This window comes from Oncorhynchus gorbuscha, linkage group LG06 (genome assembly GCF_021184085.1).
Source record: "Oncorhynchus gorbuscha isolate QuinsamMale2020 ecotype Even-year linkage group LG06, OgorEven_v1.0, whole genome shotgun sequence".
In the NCBI taxonomy this organism is placed as follows: domain Eukaryota; kingdom Metazoa; phylum Chordata; class Actinopteri; order Salmoniformes; family Salmonidae; genus Oncorhynchus; species Oncorhynchus gorbuscha.
In genome coordinates, this window is record NC_060178.1 from 78,418,558 (window position 1) to 78,444,295 (window position 25,738).

The window sequence follows — 25,738 nt, forward strand, 5'->3', positions numbered from 1 at the left end:
TGAATAATGTAGGGTAAGTAACATTATATAAGGTAGCATTGTTTAAAGTGGCTAGTGATATATATATATATATATATATATATATTTACATCATTTCCATCAATTCCCATTATTAAAATGGCTGGAGTTGGGTCAGTGTCAATGACAGTGTGTTGGCAGCAGCCACTCAATGTTAGTGGTGGCTATTTAACAGTCTGATGGCCTTGAGATAGAAGCTGTTTTTCAGTCTCTCGGTCCCAGCTTTGATGCACTCTGTACTGACCTCGCCTTCTGGATGATAGCGGGGTGAACAGGCAGTGGTTCGGGTGGTTGATGTCCTTGATGATCTTTATGGCCTTTCTGTAACAACGGGTGGTGTAGGTGTCCTGGAGGGCAGGTAGTTTGCCCCCGGTGATTTGCATGCAGTCCTCACTACCCTCTGGAGAGCATTTTATTGAGGGCGGAGCAGTGAGGCCGTTCCAGGCGGTGATACAGCCCGCCAGGATGCTCCTCTTGGATTGTGCATCTGTAGAAGTTTGTGAGTGCTTTTGGTGACAAGCCGAATGTGTTTTTCAGCCTCCTGAGGTTGAATAGGCGCTGCTGCGCCTTCTTCACACGCTGTCAGTGTGAGTGGACCAATTCAGATTGTCTGTGATGTGTATGCCGAGGAACTTAAAACTGTCCACTACTGTTCCATCGATGTGGATAGGGGGTGTTCCCTCTGCTGTTTCCTGAAGTCCACAATCATCTCCTTAGTTTTGTTGACGTTGATGTGTGAGGTTATTTTCCTGACACCACACTCCAAGGGCCCTCACCTCCTCCCTGTAGGCCGTCTCCATTTCGTTGTTGGTAATCAAGCCTACCACTGTTGTGTCGTCCTCCAAACTTGATGATTGAGTTGAGTTGCCCGTCAGCACCAGCCGTGGCCACGCAGTCGACACCATGCGCTGTTGTGAACAGGGAGTACAGGAGAGGGCTCAGAACGTCTATGATGTTGTGGGGCCCCCAAAGTGTTGAGGATCAGTTGGGGAGAATGTTGTTGCCTGGAGAAGTGGGTATACCCTCACCACCCAAATGGGGCGGCCCGTCAGGAAGTCCAGTACCCAGTTGCACAGGGCACTCGAAGACCCAGGGTCTCGAGCTTGATGACAGTCTTGGAGGGTACTATGGTGTTGAATGCCGAGCTGTAGTCGATGAACAGCATTCTCACATAGGTATTTTCTTGTCCAGGTGGGTTAGGGCAGTGTGCAGTGTGGTTGAGATTGCATCTTTTCTGTGGACCTATTTGGGCGGTAAGCAAATTGGAGTGGGTCTAGGGTGTCAGGTAGGGTGGAGGTGATATGGTCCTTGACTAGTTCTCAAAGCACTTCATGATGACGGAAGTGAGTGCTACGGGCGGTAGTCGTTTAGCTCAGTTACTTTAGCTTTCTTGGGAACAGGAACAATGGTGGCCCTCTTGAAGCATGTGGGAACAGCAGACTGGTTAGATTGATTGAATATGTTAAACACACCGGCCAGCTGGTCTAATGCTCGGAGGGCGCGGCTGGGGATGCCGTCTGGGCCTGCAGCCTTGCATGAGGGTTAACACGTTTAAATGTCTTACTCACCTCGGCTGCAGTGAAGGGAGAGAGCATGTTTCCGTTGCAGGCCGTGTCAGTGGCACTGTATTGTCCTCAAAGCGGGCAACCACACAACCACAAACATGAACAGAGGAAAAATAAGCCTGCACAAAGAGCAGGTGGGCAAAAGTTATTTAGTCTGCCTGGGAGCAAGACATCCTGGTCCGTGACTGGGCTGGATTTCATCTTGTAGTCCGTGATTGACTGTAGACCCTGCCACATGCCTCTTGTGTCTGAGCCATTGAATTGAGATTCCACTTTGTCTCTGTACTGACGCTTAGCTTGTTTAATAGCCTTACGGAGGGAATTGTTGTTAATGTACTTAGGTTGTCTTCTTGAAATGTTTGATAGGGAAGTTGAAAGTTCAAATATACTGTTTAGGCTTTCTACTGCCAAGTTTACACCTTCACTATTACAGTGAAATGTTTTGTCCAGGAAGTTGTCTAAAAGGGATTTAATTCATTGTTGCCTAGTTGTTTTATGGTAGGTTTCTACACTACTTTCCTTCCATCTATAGCATTTCTTAATATTGTGTAACTACTTTCCTTCCATCTATAGCATTTCTTAATATTGTGTAGTTACTTTGGTTTTGATGCCTCATGGTTGAGTATTGCTCTGTTCAGGTAGACCATGATTTTGCTGTGATCTGATAGGGGTGTTAGTTGTCTGACTGTGAACGCTCTGAGAGATTCTGGGTTGAGTTCAGTGGTGAAGTAATATACAGTAACTACTGCCAAGGGATGAGCTGTCGGTGTACCTACCATAGGAGTCTCCTCGAAGCCTACCATTGACTATGTACAGACCCAGCTTGTGACAGAGCTGCAGGAGTTTTGACCCATTTTTGTTGGTTGTTTTGTCGTAGTTGTGTCTATGGGGGGCATATTTTGGAGGGAATACTGTCACCTCCAGGTAGGTGTTTGTTTCCTGTGTGCTGAGAGTGTCAGGTTCTTGTCCAATTCTGCCATTTAGGGCGCCACAGACTAGTACATGTACCTGGGCTTGGAAATGGTTGATCTCCCTCTCTAGGATGGAGAAGCTGTCTTCATTAAAGTATGGGGATTCTACTGGGGGCATATAGGTAGCACACATGAGGACATTTTTGGAGGGGATATCAGGAGGGCTTACAGGGGGGCTGACAGGGGGTGGGATCCCCTGGGCTTAATTTATCTGTCCTCCTGTGATGTCAAGGCTATGGTCAGGATTTGAGGTGGACTGTTCTACTGGCTTCTCTGCAGGGGTGGCCAGCTCTCTCATGGGTTGTTCTCTGTCACACGTTATCTCTCTCACACACACATTCTTTGGCACTTGATGTGTGTGTCTATGGTAAATCAGCTGCTAGAGCCCTCTGTCTGTAGGCGAGTCACGTCAAACAAAAAAATCAGATTTTGTGTATGTAATTTGATGTCTTTTTTTACTATTTAAGTATTTACTATTCAGACCATAAACATTCTTGCCTGTAAACAACAACCAATCTGATATATGAAATCCGATAGCTATAGGTTTGGTGTCAATGACTCCGGACGTCCCTGTATTTGCATGCATTCACTGCAGGCGTTGTCTTATAAATGGAAGCATTTGTATTACAGTGCCAGGACAATGAGGCCATTCACAGAACTGGAAGATGCATGATTTCCACAATTCTCATCCTCCTGCTTGGCCTATATTATGGACTTCATATTTCTCTGGTAGTCAAACTGCTCTCGGAGAATTAAAACAGCATTCTGTAGTTAACTGAGCAAAAAGGGAGAGTGTTTGTAAATTCCCATGTGTTTATTCGAAATAATGCAGTTGGACCACGTGAATATATGTAGAGAAGAATAAGCAGTCATGCCTTTTTACAATCACATTGTCGTAAGTCAACAAATTACAAAATGGAGGTACATATGTGCAGTACTGCAGTGAGTACAGTCTGATATAAAGCACTGTATCACTGAATAATCTCTTGTATCAAAAAAGGCATTATACAATTAATTGATGTTAAATGTATAACTAAGTAAAGGGTTAGGAACTTAAAAGACTCACTTCTCAATATCTGAGCATGTGACAGAAAATGATGACATGCAGAACCAGTTTATTGTGTCTTTGAGATGACAGCCTTCCTGTGGTGACTCCAGAATCTCATGCTGCTGACGGGGTTGTCCCTCCATTTCAGGTAAGTGTTCCTCTTCAAGTATTTGTGGAGCCCAAACATTTTCTTGGTCCTCTTCTCCACATCCCCCAGTATGATGATGATGATGGTGATGATAGGGTTGCCCTTCAGCACCAGCCAGGACTGAGCTACATCAAACTCAAAGCGACACCATGCGCTGTTGATGAAGTGGCGCGACACTTCCATGATGACCTTGCAGCTACCCATAATGTCCTCGTCTATGATGTTGGAGGTGGTAGACTTACCCACTTCAAAGTCCCGCTCGTGGAGGCACAGTTGAATGGGAGCAATGGTGTAGTGGTGCCTGGAGAAGTCAGTGGGTATACTCAAATTGTACCAAATAAATCCCAAATGAATGAAAGGCGCCCTGTGTCAAAAATTACATGTGAAAATTATATGAGAAACAGTGACACACTCTGAATGATCTAATGATAAATCCCATATTGGTCTTTTACAGTCAGGTCAACCTAAGCTAATAGTAGGCCTACTGTTGAAACAGATAATAAGCTGACTGTTGTTTTTTTACATTTCAGGTTTTCATTCTCAAAGTTAAGATTTTTTAATAGAGTCCACAACAATGCTTAAACCACATCAGGAGACCACTTTTGAGATCTGGGAAAAATCGAATAATAATAATTAAGGATTTTCTTTTCATTGATAAGGTTTTTGGGAAAACCTTTCCATCTACAAGAAGATGGTTAGGCCTATCATTAGCATCACTGTATTTTTTATGTTCCTTAAATTGTTTGAAACTTGGACATTTTACTTCATATATGAGGCATTTCTTACCTTGCTTCGAAGTAGCTTTTAGCCAAAGTCCCACCATAGAACCGTGGAGTCAATTACTTATAAAGACTTTCTTATTTGCATTCTCCTGTTCTGTTGCTTTTCTTTCAAATTTCTTTCATTGTCTAGCAGCCAAAGGCATTATCTTAGTCATATTAGCAACCCATGATAGCTGTTGCATCTTTAGATCTCCCCTCTCTTAATTTCTTATGTGTATTTCCATCTCTGTCCATGAAACTGCTTGCATGTGGGGTGCACATTTTGGAACAGGTGTCATGCACTCTATGCGTAGTGGGTGCGGAGTCAGGCGCAGGAAGCAGAGGGTAAAGAAAATGTTTTATTCCGGCGCAGGGAAAATGATCACGCCAAACACGAGGCGCAATAATAAGACCGGCCTAAAACCTGGACCCAACCACACAACCACAAACATGAACAGAGGAAAAATAAGCCTGCACAAAGAGCAGGTGGGCATTACCGGCTTAAATAGCCCAACGAAAACCTAAACGTGCTGACACAGGCCTCGATGGCGACCCGGAGGGCGAGGCGCAGGACGATCTGGATGGAGGCGATGGAAATCCCTCAACAGTGACGGATCCAAGATGTCCCCCACCGGTACCCAGCACCTCTCCTCTGGACCGTACCCCTCCCAGTCCACGAGGTACTGCAGGCCCCTCAACTGGAGTATAGAGTCCAGAACAGCACGTACTGTGTCCACCGGGGACCCCCTCAATGCCCAGAGGGGGCGGAGGGACCTCCAGCACCTAACCTTCCTGCAGGGGACCAGCTACCACCGGCCAGGGGAGAGACACATGAAACGAGGGGTTAATACGATAGTAAGAAGGGAGTTGTAATCTATAACACACCTCGTTAACCCTCCTCAGGACTTTAAAAGGCCCCACACACTGCGGCCCCAGCTTCCAGCAGGGCATGCAGAGGGGCAGGTTTTGGGTCGAGAGCCAGACCCTGTCCCCCGGTGCGAACACGGGGGCTTCACTGCGGTGGTGGTCAGCGCTCCTCTTCTGCCGTCCACCAGCTTGCTTGAGGGATTCCTGGACAGCCCTCCAGGTCTCCTTAGAGCGCTGCACCCACTCCTCCACCGCAGGAGCCTCGGTCTGACTCTGATGCCACGGTGCCAGGACCGACTGGAAGCCCAACACGCATTGAAATGGAGTGGCGGAGTGAGTTCTGAGCCACCTCCGCCCATGGGACGTACCTCGCCCATTCTCCTGGCCGTTCCTGGCAATACGACCGCAGAAATCTACCCACCTCCTGGTTCACTCTCTCCACCTGCCCATTACTCTCGGGGTGATAGCCCAACTAAAACCTAAACACAAAACAGGTGTAACCAATAAGATAAAACCAACAGAAAATGGAAAAGGGATCGGTGGCAGATTGTAGACCGGTGACGATGACCGCCGAGCGCCACCCGAACAGGAAGAGGAGCCACCTTCAGTGGGAGTCGTGACAACAGGATTTTCCTCAAAATTGCATTTTGGAACATTAACACCGTTCTAGGCCTACCACCGTGTGCACATTGCTGTACTGAAAATGTGAAGAAATAATAGTTTATTAACATTTTAAGCAAAACATTCTGATCTGTTACATCGCCTTATTAATTGATACCTCGTATACCTCCACTACACTGCTTTGATATGCATCCTGGGGATTAAGAAGTTATTATATGCGATGCCCACTGAAAAATTACTTCCACTACACCACTGAATAGGAGGGACTCCTTTCTCAAGGTTCTCCACTATTCCATCACACAGGCCTCATCCTTGCTGGAGTAGATCACAAAAGCATCGTAAGGGCATTCCTGCTGGCGGGAGACCTTGTAGCCTCTCAACAAAACACAGAAGTAATACTGGTAGAACTGGAATTTGTAGGCCAATGCTGACAATACCAGAATAAAAACCACATCAAAGATGGGTACCACCAGCCTTGTAGTTAGCTACCCTTTGCCTGGTTAAGAAACACAAGCTGCTTTAAGAAATGAAAAACAATAGCAGCATTAAGTTTAATGGTTATGTTTTACTATCCCTTGACTACAGAACGTTTTTGAATTTGTAGTCTCGCTCAACCCTCCCACTTTCCCCACTGCATTTCATAGCCAGGTTCTGTAGCCAACATAAACCTATGAGCCTCTTTTCCTCAGAAAAAATGGCTTGATTCTAGCCATTACCGTTTAAGAGATATGACCCATAATACTGGTGCTATATTTTTTTCTATCATGCATTGACGGGCCGCATTTTACATTCATAAAGATTATTGGAGGCCATTCTAAAACTAAGCTACTGGTGGACCGGGCAGTTAACTACTTGCTTAGGTTTCACCTTGTTCAGTCATGTTACCTCATTAGCTAGTCATAGCAAACAACCTGGGGTGCGTTCAGCAGGACCCAACTTTTTGGAATTTTCAGATAGAAATATGCTGTGTAGAACAAACATGCATCTCTTTTTATGGATAAGGGTTACTGGTAATGTTACCAGGTCCACGTTCAGTTATAAAATGTTGTTGAACGTTGCAGATAGAAATTACACTAATAGAGCCAACGTTATTCCTTATATTTAAACATTTGGTGGCATAGAAAGAAAGGAAAATGGATAGCAAACCATTTACTCGACTTGTGACTCGACCATTGGTGACTCGGACTCGAACACAGGGGACTTAGGACTCGATTTGGACTCAAGGTTAAGTGACTATACTACATCACTGGCCGAAACAGTCATTACCTCCCATTCTACTTTTGGACATCAGTGTGGCTGTGGAATTCTGATAACAATAATAATTACAATGACAGAGGTGCAACCCATACTAAACTCAGCAAAAAAAGAAATGTCCTCTCACTGTCAACTGCGTTTATTTTCAGCAAACTTAACATGTGTAAATATTTGTATGAACATAACAAGATTCAACAACTGAGAAAAAAACTGAACAAGTTCCACAGACATTTAACTAACATAAATGGAATAATGTGTCCCTGAACAGAGGGGGGTCAAAATCAAAAGTAACATCTGGTGTGGCCACCAGCTGCATTAAGTACTGCAGTGCATCTCCTCCTCATGGACTGCACCAGATTTGCCAGTTCTTGCTGTGAGTTGTTACCCCACTCTTCCTCCAAGGCACCTGCAAGTTCCCGGACATTTCTATGGGGAATGGCCTTAGCCCTCACCCTCCGATCCAACAGGTCCCAGACATGCTCAATGGGATTGAGATCCGGGCTTTTCGCTGGCCATGGCAGAACACTGACATTGCTGTCTTGCAGGAAATTACACACAGAACGAGCAGTATGGATGATGGCATTGTCATGCTGGAGAGTCATGTCAGGATGAGCCTGCAGGAAGGGTACCACATGAGGGAGGAGGATGTCTTCCCTGTAACACACAGCGTTGAGATTGCCTGCAATGACAACAAGCTCAGTCCGATGATGCTGTGACACACCGCCCCACACCATGACGGACCCTCCACCTCAATCGATCCTGCTCCAGAGTACAGGCCTCGGTGTAATGCTCATTCCTTCGGCGATAAACGCGAACCCGACCATCACCCCTGGTGAAACAAAACCGTGACTCGTCAGTGAGGAGTAACCTGCCTTACAACAGGCCTACAAGCCCTTAGTCTAGCCTCTCTCAGCCTATTGCGGATAGTCTGAGCACTGATGGAAGGATTGTGCGTTCCTGGTGTAACTCGGGCAGTTGTTGATGCCATCCTGTACCTGTCCCGCAGGTGTGATGTTCGGATGTACCAATCCTATGCAGGTGCTGTTACACGTGGTCTTCCACTGTGAGGACGATCACCTGCCCGTCCTGTCTCCCTGTAGTGCTGTCTTAGGCGTCTCATAGTTCGGACATTGCAATTTATTGCCCTGGTCATATCTGCAGTCCTCATGCCTCCTTGCAGCATGCCTAAGGCACATTTATGCAGATGAGCAGGGACCCTGGGCATCTTTCATTTGGTGTTTTTCAGAGTCAGTAGAAAGGCCTCTTTAGTGTCCTAAGTTTTCATAACTGTGACCTCAATGCCTACCTTTTGTAAGCTGTTAGTGTCTTAACGACCGTTCCACAGGTGCATGTTCATTAATTGTTTATGGTTCATTGAACAAGCATGGGAAATCATGTTTAAACCCTTTACAATGAAGATCTGTCTCTGCTGCTAAAGCCACTTTCTACCACTCTAAATTCCAAGCATCTGCCTCTAACCCTAGGAAGCTCTTTGCCACCTTCTCCTCTCTCCTGAATCCTCCTCCCCCTCCCCCCCCTCCTCCCTCTCTGCAGATGACTTCGTCAACCATTTTGAAAAGAAGGTCGACGACATCCGATCCTCGTTTGCTAAGTCAAACGACACCGCTGGTTCTGCTCACACTGCCCTACCCTGTGCTCTGACCTCTTTCTCCCCTCTCTCTCCAGATGAAATCTCGCGTCTTGTGAAGGCCGGCCGCCCAACAACCTGCCCGCTTGACCCTATCCCCTCCTCTCTTCTCCAGACCATTTCCGGAGACCTTCTCCCTTACCTCACCTCGCTCATCAACTTATCCCTGACCGCTGGCTACGTCCCTTCCGTCTTCAAGAGAGCGAGAGTTGCACCCCTTCTGAAAAAACCTACACTCGATCCCTCCGATGTCAACAACTACAGACCAGTATCCCTTCTTTCTTTTCTCTCTAAAACTCTTGAACGTGCCGTCCTTGGTCAGCTCTCCCGCTATCTCTCTCAGAATGACCTTCTTGATCCAAATCAGTCAGGTTTCAAGACTAGTCATTCAACTGAGACTGCTCTTCTCTGTATCACGGAGGCGCTCCGCACCGCTAAAGCTAACTCTCTCTCCTCTGTTCTCATCCTTCTAGACCTATCGGCTGCCTTCGATACTGTGAACCATCAGATCCTCCTCTCCACCCTCTCCGAGTTGGGCATCTCCGGCGCGGCCCACGCTTGGATTGCGTCCTACCTGACAGGTCGCTCCTACCAGGTGGCGTGGCGAGAATCTGTCTCCTCACCACGCGCTCTCACCACTGGTGTCCCCCAGGGCTCTGTTCTAGGCCCTCTCCTATTCTCGCTATACACCAAGTCACTTGGCTCTGTCATAACCTCACATGGTCTCTCCTATCATTGCTATGCAGACGACACACAATTAATCTTCTCCTTTCCCCCTTCTGATGACCAGGTGGCGAATCGCATCTCTGCATGTCTGGCAGACATATCAGTGTGGATGACGGATCACCACCTCAAGCTGAACTTCGGCAAGACGGAGCTGCTCTTCCTCCCGGGGAAGGACTGCCCGTTCCATGATCTCGCCATCACGGTTGACAACTCCATTGTGTCCTCCTCCCAGAGCGCTAAGAACCTTGGCGTGATCCTGGACAACACCCTGTCGTTCTCAACTAACATCAAGGTGGTGGCCCGTTCCTGTAGGTTCATGCTCTACAACATCCGCAGAGTACGACCCTGCCTCACACAGGAAGCGGCGCAGGTCCTAATCCAGGCACTTGTCATCTCCCGTCTGGATTACTGCAACTCGCTGTTGGCTGGGCTCCCTGCCTGTGCCATTAAACCCCTACAACTCATCCAGAACGCCGCAGCCCGTCTGGTGTTCAACCTTCCCAAGTTCTCTCACGTCACCCCGCTCCTCCGCTCTCTCCACTGGCTTCCAGTTGAAGCTCGCATCCGCTACAAGACCATGGTGCTTGCCTACGGAGCTGTGAGGGGAACGGCACCTCAGTACCTCCAGGCTCTGATCAGGCCCTACACCCAAATAAGGGCACTGCGTTCATCCACCTCTGGCCTAGTCAAAACTGTTCGCTGCTCTGGCTCCCCAATGGTGGAACAAACTCCCTCACGACGCCAGGACAGCGGAGTCAATCACCACCTTCCGGAGACACCTGAAACCCCACCTCTTTAAGGAATACCTAGGATAGGATAAAGTAATCCTTCTCACCCCCCTTAAAATATTTAGATGCACTATTGTAAAGTGGCTGTTCCACTGGATGTCATAAGGTGAATGCACCAATTTGTAAGTCGCTCTGGATAAGAGCGTCTGCTAAATGACTTAAATGTAAATGTAAATGTAAGTAAATTGGATTTTTACAAATTATCTTTGAAAGACAGGGTCCTGAAGGGGACATTTCTTTTTTTGCTGAGTTTATTTTGCCAATACTGCGCTTGTGTGTGTCTGTTTGTGTTGTATGTAATGTGCAATATCTATGTAAGCTGAATTAGGAAATTACATGGCCAGATAGTTGTTTCGTATATGTTTGTCATATTTCTGTGGTTGGGAAGAGAATAGGATGTTATGCAGACAAATATGTTGGTAGGACAAGGCTATGTTTGTTTGTGCACATGGAAGTCAGTGATTTATGTTTACAAATGTGATGTGACTAAAATGAACCGGCTTTTAGTTGACTAAAATGCCCCACTGTTTTCATTATTTTGGCAATAACTACTGTACAGTCTTGGCCAAAAGTTTTGAGAATGACACAAATATGAATTTCCACAAAGTTTGCTGCTTCAGTGTCTTTAGATATTTTTGTCAGATGTTACTAAGGAATACTGAAGTATAATTATAAGCATTCACAAGTGTCAAAGGCTTTTACTGACAATTGCATGACGTTGATGCAAAGAGTCAATATTTGCAGTGTTGACCGTTCTTTTTCAAGACCTCTGCAAGACCTGGCATGCTTTCAATTAAATTCTGGGCCACATCCTGACTAATGGCAGCCCGTTCTTGCATAATCAATGCTTGGAGTTTGCCAGAATTTGTGGGGTTTTGTTTGTCCACCCGCCTCTTGAGGTTTGACCACAAATTATCAACGGGATTAAGATCTGGGGAGTTTCCTGGCCATGGACCCAAAATATCAATGTTTTATTCCCCGAGCCACTTAGTTATCTCTTTTGCCTTATGGCAAGGTGCTCATTCATGCTGGAAAAGGTATTGTTCATCACCAAACTGTTCCTGGATGGTTGGGATAAGTTGCTCTCGGAGGATGTGTTGGTACCATTCTTTATTCATGGCTGTGTTCTTAGGCAAAATTGTGAGTGAGCCCACTCCCTTGGCTGAGAAGCAACCCACACATGAATGGTCTCAGGATGCTTTACTGTTGGCATGACACAGGACTGATGGTAGCGCTCACCTTGTCTTCTCCGGACAAGCTTTTTTCTGGATACCCCAAACAATCGGAAAGGGGATTCATCAGAGAAATGACTTTACCCCAGTCATCAGCAGTCCAATCCCTGTACCTTTTGCAGAATATCAGTCTGTCCCTGATTTTTTCCTGGAGAGAAATCGCTTCTTAATCACCCACCTCAGGGCACTATGACTACCTCGTCATGTCGTACGGGTTGATGAATGCCCCATCAGTCTTCCAGGCAGTTGTAGACGAGATTTTCCGGGACCTGCATGGGCAGGGTGTAGTGGTGTATATGGATGACATTCTGATATACTCCGCTACACACGCCGAGCATGTGTCACAGGTGCGCAGGGTGCTTGGTCGACTGTTGGAGCATGGCTTGTACGTCAAGGCTGAGAAATGTCTGTTCTTCCAACAGTCCGTCTCCTTCCTAGGGTACCGCATTTCTACTTCAGGGGTGGAGATGGAGAGTGACCGCATTTCAGCTGTGCGTAATTGGCCGACTCCCACCACGGTAAAGTGTAGCGGTTTCTAGGGTCTTCCAACTACTACCGGAGGTTTATCCGGGGTTTTGGTCAGGTAGCGGTTCCCATTACCTCACTGCTGAATGGGGGACCGGTGCGACTGCAGTGGTCGGCTGAGGTGGACAGGGTTTTTGGTCACCGGAAGGTTATGTTTACCTCGGCTACCATGCTGGCTCATCCGGATCCCTCTTTGGCGTTCATAGTGGAGGTGGATGCGTCCGAGATTGGGATAGGAGCAGAGCTCTCTCAGCGCTCGGGTACACCACCAAAGCTCCGCCCCTGTGCTTTCTTTTCGAAGAAGCTCAGCCCGGTGGAGCGAAACTATGATGTGGGGGACCGGGAGCTGTAAGCTGTTGTCAAGGCTCTGAAGGCATGAAGACATTGGCTTGAGGGGGCTCAACACCCATTTTCTCATCTGGACTGACCACCGCAATCTAGGGTGCATCCAGGCGGCGAGGAGACTGAACCCTCACCTGGCAAGGTGAGCCATGTTCTTTACCCGTTTTGTTTTCACCCTGTCCTACAGACCAGGTTCCCAGAACAATAAGGCACTGTCCCGGATGTATGACACAGAGGAGCGGTCCATGGATCACACTCCCATACTTCCGGCTTCTTTCCTGGTGGCACCGTTGGTGTGGGAGCTGGACGCAGACATCGAGTGGGTGTTACGTACAGAACCCACTCCCCCCCAGTGTCCAGCTGGGTGTCTGTACGTTCCGTCTGCTGTCCGCGACCGTTTGATCGCGTCACCCTCTTCTGGTCATCCTGGCATCGGTCGGACGGTGCATTGTCTTAGTGGGAAGTACTGGTGGTCCACCTTGGCCAAGGACGTGAGGGTGTCTGTTTCCTTCTGCTCGGTGTGTGCCCAGTGCAAGGCCCCTAGGCACCTGCCCAGAGGGAAGTTACAGCCCTTATCCGTTCCACAACGGCCATGGTCCCACCTATCGGTGGATTTCCTCACGGATCTTCCTCTCTCACAGGGTAACACCACGATCCTGGTCATTGAGGATCGGTTCTCTGCCGTCTCCTTCCTTTGCTCGGTCTTCCTACGGTCCTACAGACTACAGACCGGGTCTGGCTCTCGACCCGAAACCTGCCCCTTCGCCTGCACTGCTGGAAGCTGGGCCCGCGGTTTGTGGGGCCATTCAAAGTCCTGAGGAGACTGAACGAGTTATGTTATAGGTTACAGCTTCCCCCAGATTACCGTATTAACCCCTCGTTCCATGTGTCTCTCCTCAGGCCGGTGGTGTCTGGTCCACTCCACGAGTCTGAGGTGCGGGAGGCTCCTCCTCCCACTCTGGACATCGAGGGGGCCATAGCGTATGCTGTTCGAGCCATATTGGACTCGAGGCGTCTGGCGAGGGGCCTTCAGTACCTCATGGACTGGGAGGGGTATGGTCCGGAAGAGAGATGCTGGGTGCCGGTGGAGGACGTTTTGGACCCTTCGTTGCTGCAGGATTTCCACCATCTCCATCCGGATCGCCCTGCACCTCGTCCTCCGGGTCGTCCCGAGGTCGGTGTCGACTTCCGCCGAAGTCGGTCCCTCTCCTTGTTCGTGCGGTGTCCGGCGGTCGACGTCGCCGGCCTTCTAGCCATCGCCGATCCACTTTTCATTTTCCATTTGCTTTGTCTTTGTTTTACACACAATTACATGTTCATTATTTAACCCTCTGTTTTCCCCATGGTTTTTGTGCGTGTTTGTTTATTGTAAGTTCGGGCCGATGTTTGTGGGCTTGGTGTTACTTCATGTATTTTGAATTTTTGAGTAAAGTTCCTTTTGTTACTCATCTCTGCTGTCCTGTGCCTGACTCTTCTGCACAAGCTACACCCAGATCCTTACAGGTTAGCCAATGTGCGGGAGCACTGGTTGGTCGGCCCAATTGAGGTAGTATGTACATGAATGTATAGTTAAGTGACTATGCATATGATAAACCGAGAGTAGCAGCAGGGTAAAAAAGAGGGGTTGGGGTGGCACACAATGCAAATAGTCCGGGTAGCCATTTGATTACCTGTTTAGGAGTCTTATTGTTTGGTGGTAAAAACTGTTGAGAAGCTTTTTTGTCCTAGACTTGGCACTCCGGTACCTCTTGCCATGGGCAGTAGAGAGAACAGTCAATGACTGGGGTGGCTGGGGTCTTTGACAATTTTTAGGGCCTTCCTCTGACACCGCCTGGTGTAGAGGTCCTGAATTGCAGGCAGCTTAGCCCCAGTGATGTACTTGTAGCTGTAGAACCTTTTGAGGATCTCAGTATGCCAAATCTTTTTAGTTTCCTGAGGGGGAATAGGCTTTGTCGTGCCCTCTTCACGACTGTCTTGGTGTGTTTGGACCATTCTAGTTTGTTGTTGATGTGGAAATTAAGGAACTTGACGCTCTCAACCTGCTTCACTACAGCCGGCCATGACCGAGTCCGTAGGGGATTTGCAGCAATGGGACAAGACCTTAACTACCAATTGGGGAGAAAAGGGCGTAAAAGTAAAATCATGACCCCTGTGGAAGTCTCGAATGAGAGAACAGTCCAGGACGTCCAGCGCAGGAACCCAGCACTGCTCTTCGGGACCGTACCCCTCCCAGTCGACCAGGTACTGGTCGCCATGATTCCAACAGGCTGCGGAAGGAGGAGGCCGGGGCCCCCTCGACGTCCAAATGGGGGTGGGGAGGTGCATCGTGGGGTCCAGCACTAGCCAAGGGACCAGCTGGCCTCGGCCGGAGGAGAGATACATGAAATGAGGGTGAGATGCGGTAATTGACGGGGAGCTGTAATCTGTACATCACTTCATTGACTCTCCTCAGGACTTTGAAAGACTGGGGCCAAACTGTGGTGACAATTGGCCTATGCCTTCTGCTGGAGAACGACGCGCTGGAGACGGGTGTGCGCTGTGTTCCATACCTCCTCGGCACACTGGAACCAATCGCTCACCGCAGAAGCCTCGAGGTGCTGTGTGTGCCCAGGCGAGGAGACGGTCCTGCACATCAGAGGGCATGTAGGTACGCCCTTCGGGACAGTGGGCAGGTGAGGGCTCCTGTTGAAGGGCTCGATGGATGTCCGTGTCCACATTCAAAATGACAGGAGCCACAATGCGGTACAGGGGAATAATTGGTGTCCCTTTCTCCCCCCGATCCTCTGTGTCATGCACCCGGGACAACGTATCGGTCTTTATTTTCTTAGATCCCGGCTGGTTGGTGAGGGTAAAGTCAAACCTGGCGAAGAATATGGCCCACCTGGCCTGACGCGGGTTCAGCCTCTTCGCTGCTTGAATATACTCTAGGTTCCGGTCGTCCGTCCAAACCAGGAGTGGGAGTTGAGCACCCTTCAGTCAGTGCCGCCATGTTTTCAGCTCCTTCTTGACGGTCAGAAACTCACGGCTCCCCACGTCGTAATTCCGCTCTGTGGGCGACAGCATCCGTGAGTAGAAGGCGCATGGGTGGAGTCTAGGCGGCGATCTAGTGCGTTGGGAGAGAACAACCACTACTCCAATCTCGGAGGCATCCACCTCCACGGTGAAGGGCAGAAATGGGTCAGGATGAGCCAGGACGGGCGCGTTCATAAAATGTTCCTTGAGCATTTGGCCTCAGTTGGCCTCAGTCCAGCTCAGCTGTCGAAGACCTCCATTCAGGAGGGAGGTGAGAGGGGCTACCACTGTGCTGAAACCCCTAATGTTGGCAAAATCTAGGAAGCGCTGCACCACATTTATGTTGGATGGAACAGGCCATGACCGTACTGCACTGATCCTCTGCTCTTCAATCTCCACTCCCACAGTGGATATCCGATAGCCCAGGAAGGAGACCGCCTGCTGGTAGAAAAGGCACTTCTCCGCCTTGGCATTGGGGTGATGCCTTATCAGCCTCTTCAAAACAGACCTGACATGAGAGACATGTTGCTCGCGTGTAGTGGAGTACACCAAGATGTATTCTATGTTCACCACTACACAGCCACCTTTTTCCTTGATGACAGCTTTGCACATTCTTGGCAGTCTCTCAACCAGCTTCACCTGGAATGCTTTTCCAACAGTCTTGAAGGAGTTCCCACATATGCTGAGCAACTGTTGGCTGTTTTTCCTTCACTCTGCGGTCCAACTCATCCCAAACCATCTACATTTTTTAGGTCAATTTTTGAGGTTGAGGTTGGGTGATTGTGGAGGCCAGGTCATCTGATGCAGCACTCCATCACTCTCCTTTTTGGTCAAATAGCCCTTGAAAAACAAATGATAGTCCCACTAAGCGCAAACCAGATGGGATGGCGTATCACTTCAGAATGCAGTGGTAGCCATGATAGTTAATTGTGGCTTGAATCTTAAATAAATCACCAACAGTGTCACCAGCAAAGCACCATCACACCTCTTTCTCCATGCTTCACTGTGGGAACCACACATGCGGAGATCATCCGTTCACCTACTCTGCATCTCACAAAGACATAGCGGCCTGTTCCATCCAACAAAAATCTCAAATGTGGACTGATCAGACCAAAGGACAGATTTCCACCGGTCTAATGTCCAATGCTCGATTTTCTTGGCCCAAGCAAGTCTCTGCTTCTTATTGGTGTCCTTTAGTAGTAGTTTCTTTGCAGCAATTTGACCATGAAAGCCTGATTCACACAGTCTCTTCTGATATGTCTGTTACTTGAACTCTGAAGCATTTATTTGGGCTGCAATTTTTGAGGCTGGTAACCCTCATAAATTCCTGTGGTGGTCCTCATGAGAGCCAGTTTCATCATAGCTCTTGATGGTTTATGTGACTGCACTTGAAGAAACTTTCAATATCTTGACATTTTCCACATTGACTGTGGGGTTTACCCAAAGAGGATGTTCTTGTATAAGTGTCTTTGGTTTACCTCGTTACACAGTCATGTGTAATTATGCAATACAGACATACAGCTATAAACACTAGAGCTGTGTTTAGACAGGCAGCCCAATTATTTTATTTTTGTTCACTAATTGGTGTTTTGACCAATTTAGATTGGCCCTGAAAAAGATCTGATCTCAAAAGATCTGATGTGATTGCTCAAAAAAACTATTAGTGGCAAAATATCAGAATTGGGCTGCCTGTGTAAACGCTGCCTGGGAGACAGCAGTGGACAAATCAAATCAAATGAAAATAGTCACGTGCCGAATACAACAGGTGAAATGCTTACTTTACAAGCCCTTAACCAACAATGCATTTCAAGAAATAGCGGTAAGAAAATATTTACAATATAAACTAAAGTAAAAAATTAAATAGCAATACAGGGCGTACCGGTACCAAGTCAATGTGCGGGGTACAGGTTAGTTGAGGTAATTTGTACAAGTAGGTAGGGGTCAAGTGACTATGCATAGATAAACAGCGAGTAGCAGCAATGTAACAATGTAAAATAATCTGAGGACCCATGGCAAATCTTTTCAGTCTCCCGAGGGGGAAAAGGTTTTGTCGTGCCCTCTTCACGACTGTCTTGGTGTGTTTGGACCATGATAGTTTGTTGGTGATGTGGACACCAAGGAGTTTGGTCCTCCTTTTCCTGTAGATGAACACTTTCAGAATGAAGGGATGTTTTGATCTCATAGTGTGTCACGTGTGCTCCCTCTCCATCACCTCCTTGATTACCTGTCCTATATATGTCACTCCCTTTGGTTCCTTCCCCAGGCATCATTGTTTCTGTTCCAGTGTCATGTCTGTGCGTTGTTTGTGTTTCTTGTTTTGTATTTAGTTGCATTTATTTAATAAATCACTCACTCTGCACTTGCTTCCTGACTCTCAGCACACTCGTTACAATGTGGTTGCATGAATGAAGCATTCATCTGAATAGAAGTTTAACATGAAACTGGATCAGTTTCCTGTAATTTATACATTTTATTTGGTGTCACGGGCGTCTGAAGAAGAGGACCAAGGTGCAGCGTGGTGAACATACATTTATTTTTATTTAAGATAAATGTTGCCAACAAAACAAGAAAACGACCGTGAAGCTCAACAGGGCTAAGTGCCACAAACAAAGTTAACTACCCACAAAGACAGTTGGGAAAAATGGCTGCCTAAGTATGGTTCCCAATCAGAGACAATGATAGACAGCTGTCCCTGATTGAGAACCATACCCAGCCAAAACAAAGAAATACAAAACAGAAAATAGAACATTCTCACCCCACATCACACACTGACCTAACCAAATAGAGAAATAAAACGTCTCTCTAAGGTCAGGGCGTGACAGTACCCCCCCCCCCCCAAAGGTGCGGACTCTGGCCGCAAAACCTGAACCTATACGGGAGGGTCCGGGTGGGCATCTATCCGCGGTGGCGGCTCTGGTGCAGGACGTAGACCCCGCTCCACCTCTGGCTCACCCCGCTTTGGTGGCACCTCTGGTGTGGGGACCTTCGGTGCCGACCCTGGACTGGGGACCCTCTCTGCGGGCCCCGGACTGGAGACCCTTGCTGTGGGCCCCGGGCTGGCCACCCTCATTGCGGGCCCCGGACTGGACACCCTCGCTGCGGGCCCCGGACTGGGCACCCTAGTTGCGGGCCTCGGACTGGGCAACCTCGTTGCGGGCCCCGGATTGGGGACCGTCGCTGGGGGCTCCGGATTGGGCACCGTTGCTGGAGGCTCCAGACTGGGGACCGTTGCTGGAGGCTCCGGACTGGAGACCGTCGCTGGAGGCTCTGGACTGGAGACCGTCGCTAGAGGCTCTGGACTGGAGGATGTCGCTGGAGGCTCCAGACTGGAGGACGTCGCTGGAGGCTTCGTGCCATGACTCATCACTGGAGGCTTTGTGCCATGGATCATCGCTGGAGGCTTCTTGCCATGGATCATCGCTGGAGACTTCTTGCCATGGATCATCACTGGAGTGGAGAGACACACAGGAAGTGTGGCTCTGGGAGCAGGCACAGGACTCACCAGGCTGGGGAGACACACAGGAGGCTTTGTCCTTGGCAGAGGCACCGGATACACTGGGCCGTGGAGGCGCACTGTAGGTCTTGAGCTTAGAGCCTGCACAACCCGTCCTGGCTGGGTGGTTATCTTCACCCTGCAAATGCGGGGAGCTGGCACAGGATGCACTGGGCTGTGCAGACGTACCGGAGACACAGTGCGCAAAGCCGGCGCAGGATATCCTGGGCCTTAGAGACGTACTGGCGGCCAGATGCGCTGAGCTGACATCCTCCGACCTGGTTGGATGCCTACTCTAGCCCGGCCAATTCGGGGAGCTGGAAGGTAGCGCACCGGGCTGTGAACGCACACTGGAGACACCGTGCACTCCACCGCATAACACGGTGCCTGACCAGCACGACGCTCGCCATGGTAAGCACGGGGAGTTGGCTCAGGTGTCCAACCTGACTCAGCCAAACTCCCCGTGTACCCCCCAATTTTTTTCAGGGGAGTGGCCTCCCGGTCTTTAGTGCCAGCCGTGACCCTGTGTAATCCCGGGCCCTCTTTCTCACTGCCTCCGCCTTCCTCTCTGCTTCCACCGCTCCCACGGCAGGCGATCCTTTCCGGACAGAATCTCCTACCACGTCCAGGATCCCTTGCCGTCCAGGATGTCATCCCATGTCCAGTCCTCCTTTTTCCCACACTGCTTGGTCTTTTGGTGGTGGGTAGTTCTGTCACGGGCGTCTGAAGAAGAGGACCAAGGTGCAGAGTGGTGAGCGTACATTTACATTTATTTAAGATAAATGTCGCCAACAAAACAAGAAAATGACTGTGAAGCTCAACAGGGCTAAGTGCCACAAACAAAGTTAACTACCCACAAAGACAGGTGGGAAAAAGGGCTGCCTATGGTTCCCAATCAGAGACAACGATAGACAGCTGTCCCTGATTGAGAACCATACTCATACAAAACAAAGAAATACAAAACATAGAAAATAGAACGTAGAATGCCCACACCACATCACACCCTGACCTAACCAAATAGAGAAATAAAACGGCTCTCTAAGGTCAGGGCATGACAGTTGGGCATGGTATAATTGACAGATTCTCTCAGTATATTGAACTTTGGCTTCTTCCTTTACAAACCATAAAAGGAAGTTATTTATAGGTGTTTATAAAAGTTAGCTAGCCAACTTACTGATCATTCTTTGTGAAATAACACCTTGTTTTAGTGTCTTCCTTGTTGAAACTTCCCTCTGCTTTAAATTCCTTTGTGCTTGCCTGTCTTTTTGTGAAATGCAGCACCTATGTGCAGTGAAGAGCCACACCTCTCCAGCCTTTAAACATCCAACCAGAAGGACTGGTTTAGCCCAGTGACCAGGCTTCATTACTGACACTCTCTCTCTCTCTCTCTCTCTCTCTCTCTCTCTCTCTCTCTCTCTCTCTCTCTCTCTCTCTCTCTCTCTCTCTCTCTCTCTCTCTCTCTCTCTCTCTCAAGCACATACATTCCAGTCACACAGTTTCACTGAAACCAACCACTTGTCAACATCTATCTCTGTGGATTTCACTTTTACCTACGGATCCCATCTCCTACATATGTGAACATTCTTCACCTGCTGATCTCACCTAATTTAAATGTGGAAACTCAACTTTAACCTTTTACTTGTCTGTCACACTTTTACCTGTGGATTTAATCTTTAGACCTCACTTTAACCTTCTGACACCCCCTTTTAAATCTGTACTGCTCATTTACCTGTGGATCTCACCTGAGGACCTCACCTTTAGGGATCTCACTTCTATCTGAGGATCTGACTACTACTTGTCCCAGGAGAGATGTCTCGTCGTGCCAGTACCTTGGACCTGGACATTACCAGCAAGTACAGTAATTTGGGAGGGCAGGCCCAACGGCGCTCCACTACCCTGAGTTCCCAGGCTCAGCCCAAAACCTCCAAGCCAGGCGATGTCCTTTGTGACTTCTGCACCACTCGGAAACAAAAGGTTTGGTTTTATTTTATTTTGGTGAAAAAACGTTTATAAAATCTTTTTACATTTGAGTAATTTAGCAGATGCTCTTACACAGAGCGACTTACAGGAGCAATTAGGGTTAAGTGCCTTGCTCAAGGGCACAACGGCATATTTTTAAACTAGTCAGCTCGGGGATTCAAACCAGTGACCTTTTGGTTACTGGCCCAACACTCTTAAACGCTATACTGTAGATGACCTGCTACCCCATAACATTTTTCGACATTGTTTTGTTTATTTTTTATATTGTAAAGTGTCTTTAGGTTCTGTAAAAGTGTCATATAAAACCTGTGTTGTGTTGTCTTCTTCTTAAGGCTGTGAAGTCCTGCCTACTGTGCCTGGCCTCCTACTGTGAGACCCACCTCCAGTCCCACTATGAGTACCCAGCCTTGATGAAACACAAGCTCGTGAAGGCTACGGGCCAGATGAGGGAGAAGATCTGTGCCCAGCACGACAAGCTGCTGGAGGTGTTCTGCCGCACAGACCAGACCTCTGTCTGTGTCCTCTGCATGATGGATGAACACAAGCGCCACGACACTGTGCCGGCTGGCACCGAAAGGATTGAGAAACAAGTACGTGAGTTTTAGTAATACCATACTCTAGGCCCCATTAAAAAAGCCTCAGACAGCTGGCCTTTTTTTACACACCATATGCATTCATAAAGCCTTTATAACAGATACTACTTAAGACATTATGACATCCATCATAGGCCTGGTTCATATGTTGATGCTCCTATGACATTGTGTCAACGTTGTCCCCTACAGAAACAGCTGGGGTCCACTCTAATGAAGTCTCAGCAGAGGCTGGATCAGAGAGTGAAGAAGTGGACAGACCTTCGCCAGGCTGTGGAGTCAGTCAAAGTGGGTTAAAACATTATGAAACTTTGCATGCAAGCAGTGGGTGGGAGAGCGTATTATTTTAAATCACATCAATAAACCCCCACAAACCTCGTAAGAGACTCTTCCTAACAAACTGGGGATGTCCCTCTCTCTTTAACCTCCCCTTTTTCCCCTCCCTCTTTCTTGCTTACATGTCCCCTCTTTCATTTACTCCCGCTCTATTATCTCTCCCTCTGTTTCCCCCATACAGCACTCTGCACAGGCGGTGTTGGATGACAACGAACGTATCTTCACAGAGCTGCTGCGCTCCATAGAGAGAAGGTACATAGAGGTGAGGGAGCTGGTGCGAGCCCAGGAGAAGACCACAGTGATCCAGGCTGAGGGACTGTTGGACCGTCTGGAAGAAGAGATAACTCTGCTGAGGAAGAAACACACGGACCTGGAGAAACTCTCCCACACTGATGACCACATACACTTCCTACACGTTGGTATAATGTACAGTTACAGTCTCACACTGACAGATTTCATAGTCTTGTATTCACTTGGCTACTGGAACTGGCACAGGAACGTGATGAAGCTGGAGCATCAGACTTCCCTCCAGGCACTAAATGTATACTGGGCAGAAGTGGCTTGAAACCACATTGTTTCACCTGTCCTTTCAACTGACTTCAAACTCAATTTCAGCTTAATTAATTAACGTAATTATGTTGTATCATCAATGTGGCTATTTAACTGAATTGCTCAAAGTCATCATCATGCTCCTCTTTTCCAACCTTTTCTCCATCGTTCCTCTAGAGCTGGCAGTCTCTGTCTGGTCCCTCTGGGTATGAGGATCTAAACAATGTCACTGTCGTTCCATACTACTCCTTCGATGGAGCCAAGAGAGCCATCGCTGCGTTGAAGGTGCAAGTGGAGGAAATCAACAAGACGGAAATCAGCAAAATCGCCTCAGCAGGTGAGTTACCTCAAAACACAGTGATTTCTTATTTTTGGGTGACTTTGCTCTGGTTATTCTTTACGATGTATGTCATGCTATGTTTGAAAATGTGTGTTTTGATTCATTCCATTTTCACAGTAGCATATTTATTTGCTATTTAATTGTTTTTGTTTGTATCAAATATTTATTACTGCGGTCTGTCTGTCTGTCTCCACAGTCAAAGAGGTCCACATTATCCAACCACTAGAACATATGGCACGAGAAGAACTTGAAACCAATACAAGAGAATATTCCGAACCTAAGACAAGAGAGGATTTCAAGAAATGTGAGTCATTTTAACACATTTTTTATTAAATAACAGTGTGTCTATTTCAATTTGTGTCCTGTCTCTTGTAACAGCAGACACTCATATTTATTTGAAGGAGGGAAGTAAATGTAACACGACCTTCCTGTGGTCACATTATCATGATGGATGAAACGGGCATTGAAACCAGTGTGCCACAGTTACAGAGATAGTCTGTCTACCTGCAGAACAGGTTAGGTGAAAACAATCCATAACTGTGTCGCTCCCAGCGGTGGAAAAACACGGAACATTTATGATTGAACAAACAGTTACGCAATATTGACACCTAATCATGTGTCACGGGACAGAGTTTCTTCTCTTTTAATAAGAGAGAAGTGCAACTGGAGCTTCCATTTTATAAGTTGTTACTCCACGGCAACTATAAGGAAACAACAGCATAATTAAACAGCATATCACACTGGTAGTTCCTCTGATGTAGGCCTTGTTTGGTCATTGTTTGGTCTATCTTGTTCAAACCCCCTGCTGTAAATGTTAAGTGTTGGATTGACAGCTTCAGGGTCCTGCGTTCAAGTCCTGGTTGGGGACACCCCCCTGAAATTGCCACAGCATTTATTGGTTTGGTCTATCTTTCTATTCTAAAGCTTTTATCCCTCTGTTCCAGACCTGGTCCAGCCGACCCTGGATGTCAACAGTGCCCACCCCAACTTGTACCTATCTGAGGGCAACACTGTAGCCAAGATGATGAGCGAACCCAAGAACTACCCAGACCATCCAGACAGGTTCGACCATTGGCAGCAGGTAAGAAACTGTTTTTGCTCAGGTGTGACATCACATGACTTAGACAAGGAAAGGATAGGGCTTTCTCATTGTTTCACATAATATTTTTCAAAGCACTCATAGTGCTTTACATTGTATGGTGGGTGGGCAGAAAGTCAGATTCACATCCAATTAACTAAACTCATTCAATTCAACTCAACTCTCTTCCATCCCAGCTGCTGTGTAAGGAGGGTCTGTCAGGGAGTCGCTGCTACTGGGAGGTGGACTGGAGAGGAACGGAGATAGACATCGCCGTCACCTTTCAGAGCATCAACCGCAAGGGCAACAGCAACGAATGCAGCCTGGGTTGGAACGACAAGTCCTGGAGCCTGTACTGCTCTGAGGACAAATATTCCTTTGTGCACAAGAACCAGAGCACAGATATTGCCAAGCCCAGGTCCTCAAGGGTAGGAGTGTATGTGGACCAGATAAAGGGGACTCTGGCATTTTACAGTGTGTCTGATAGCATGAACCTCCTTCACAAAGTACAGACCACCTTCATAGAGCCTCTCTACCCTGCCTTCAGTGTGTGGGGCTTTGGTTCCAGTGTGAAACTAGTGTAATGATTGAGTGGGAAACACTAAATGGGGGTCTTGAACCAGCGACCCTATGGTTACAGAGAAATCTCACTAAATCTGTGCCATAAAGGTCCAGACCTCTTGAAGTTTTTGTATGCTTACATACAGGGAGGCTACCCTGTATGAGCATATTGTTTGAAATGTACCTGTAAATAGATTGATGCTCATTATAAAGTGTGTATAATTCTGTCATTACAATAGATGAATTACATTTGAATACCTATGTAATTGCAGAGAGATGCAATGTTTTATGTTTATGAAGAAAAAAAGGAGAAAAGAGTAAGCAAATGTTTAGAAGCTTTAAGATGAGTGATGGGACGGAATCTGCTCTGACAGTTCGGTGAGAACATTACTGTTGGATGTTATTGGACCTTTCTGTCCTGTACTACTTACCTTTCTTTCCCTTTTATAATAATCAGATATTGTATAATCATAATGAATGTAAGAAAAGTGGACCCTACCCTATGGTATTCCCACTGGGCACACAATGTACTTTCAACATGGAGAATTCTGTAATATTTGATTGTGATGTTAATAAATTAATTAACAACCAAAAATCACTCAAAAAGACAGTCAAAAGTAAATTGAATTTCCAATGTGTTATCACTATGCTTTCAACCAGCTAAAAGCACAACCAAATTCCAATAGAAAAACAATTCGATTTTTGGTTTAGTTTGCCACCCAAATGTCTATCACTGCGTTTGCAACCGTTTAAAAGCACAGAAAACTTCAAATGGGAATATGTCAGATATTTTCTTTATTCATACAACATAATGTGTTATCGATGTTCTTCATCTAAATAAGAACCAAATGACCTGGGCCCGGTTTCCAAATAGCAATGGAATTTAGGCTCATGAACGTTTGAATGATGCTTTGTTGAAAAAAAAGGCCGAAACTGTAACATTTCCCAAAAGACCATGCAGAGAGAACGTTCCCTGACTTTAAGTACATCATTGAGGCATAGGCCTACAGTCGATACTGATAGGACGGAAAGAAAGTCAAATTGTACCTTAACATTATAATTATTCCACAATACTGACAAAGGCTCCGCTCCTTGAAAGATATTATCACCTACGGCTGCAAATATTGTGGTGGCTTATTCTAATGCTTAGTCTACCCTATAATGATTAAAATGTAAATGCAAATCAAGTCTTGGCATATCATTAAGCACATGTTGTTAAACATCACTAGATATACTGAGTCCAAAATGACAGACTGTAGGCAGCCTACACTTAGAAAAATAGGAA

The 25,738-nt window shown here is 47.2% G+C and overlaps 2 protein-coding genes across 2 annotated transcripts; one reads left to right on the top strand and one right to left on the bottom strand.

Moving 5' to 3' along the window:
- Window positions 1–3,669: 3,669 nt before the first annotated feature.
- Window positions 3,670–6,879, bottom strand: LOC124038740 (toll-like receptor 4). Its single transcript, XM_046354813.1, is given in 5 exon segments — window positions 3,670–4,051; window positions 5,009–5,088; window positions 6,267–6,292; window positions 6,295–6,426; window positions 6,867–6,879. Coding segments are annotated over 5 exon segments (633 nt in total).
- Window positions 6,880–20,510: 13,631 nt separating this feature from the next.
- Window positions 20,511–25,499, top strand: ftr14l (finTRIM family, member 14-like). Its single transcript, XM_046351945.1, has 8 exons — window positions 20,511–20,993; window positions 21,332–21,589; window positions 21,782–21,877; window positions 22,107–22,340; window positions 22,652–22,811; window positions 23,011–23,118; window positions 23,759–23,895; window positions 24,090–25,499. The coding sequence occupies exons 1-8, from the start codon at window positions 20,829–20,831 to the stop codon at window positions 24,474–24,476; spliced, it is 1,545 nt and encodes a 514-aa protein (XP_046207901.1). The 5' UTR covers window positions 20,511–20,828; the 3' UTR covers window positions 24,477–25,499.
- Window positions 25,500–25,738: the final 239 nt, after the last annotated feature.

Bases quoted from the DNA above. Each gene is read 5' to 3' on its own strand.
- ftr14l (XM_046351945.1), top strand. From the start codon at position 20,829: ATGTCTCGTCGTGCCAGTACCTTGGACCTGGACATTACCAGCAAGTAC. The intron at 22,812-23,010 runs GTGAGTTACCTC...CTGTCTCCACAG, and splicing joins CAGCAAAATCGCCTCAGCAG to TCAAAGAGGTCCACATTATC. The intron at 23,896-24,089 runs GTAAGAAACTGT...CTTCCATCCCAG, and splicing joins GGTTCGACCATTGGCAGCAG to CTGCTGTGTAAGGAGGGTCT.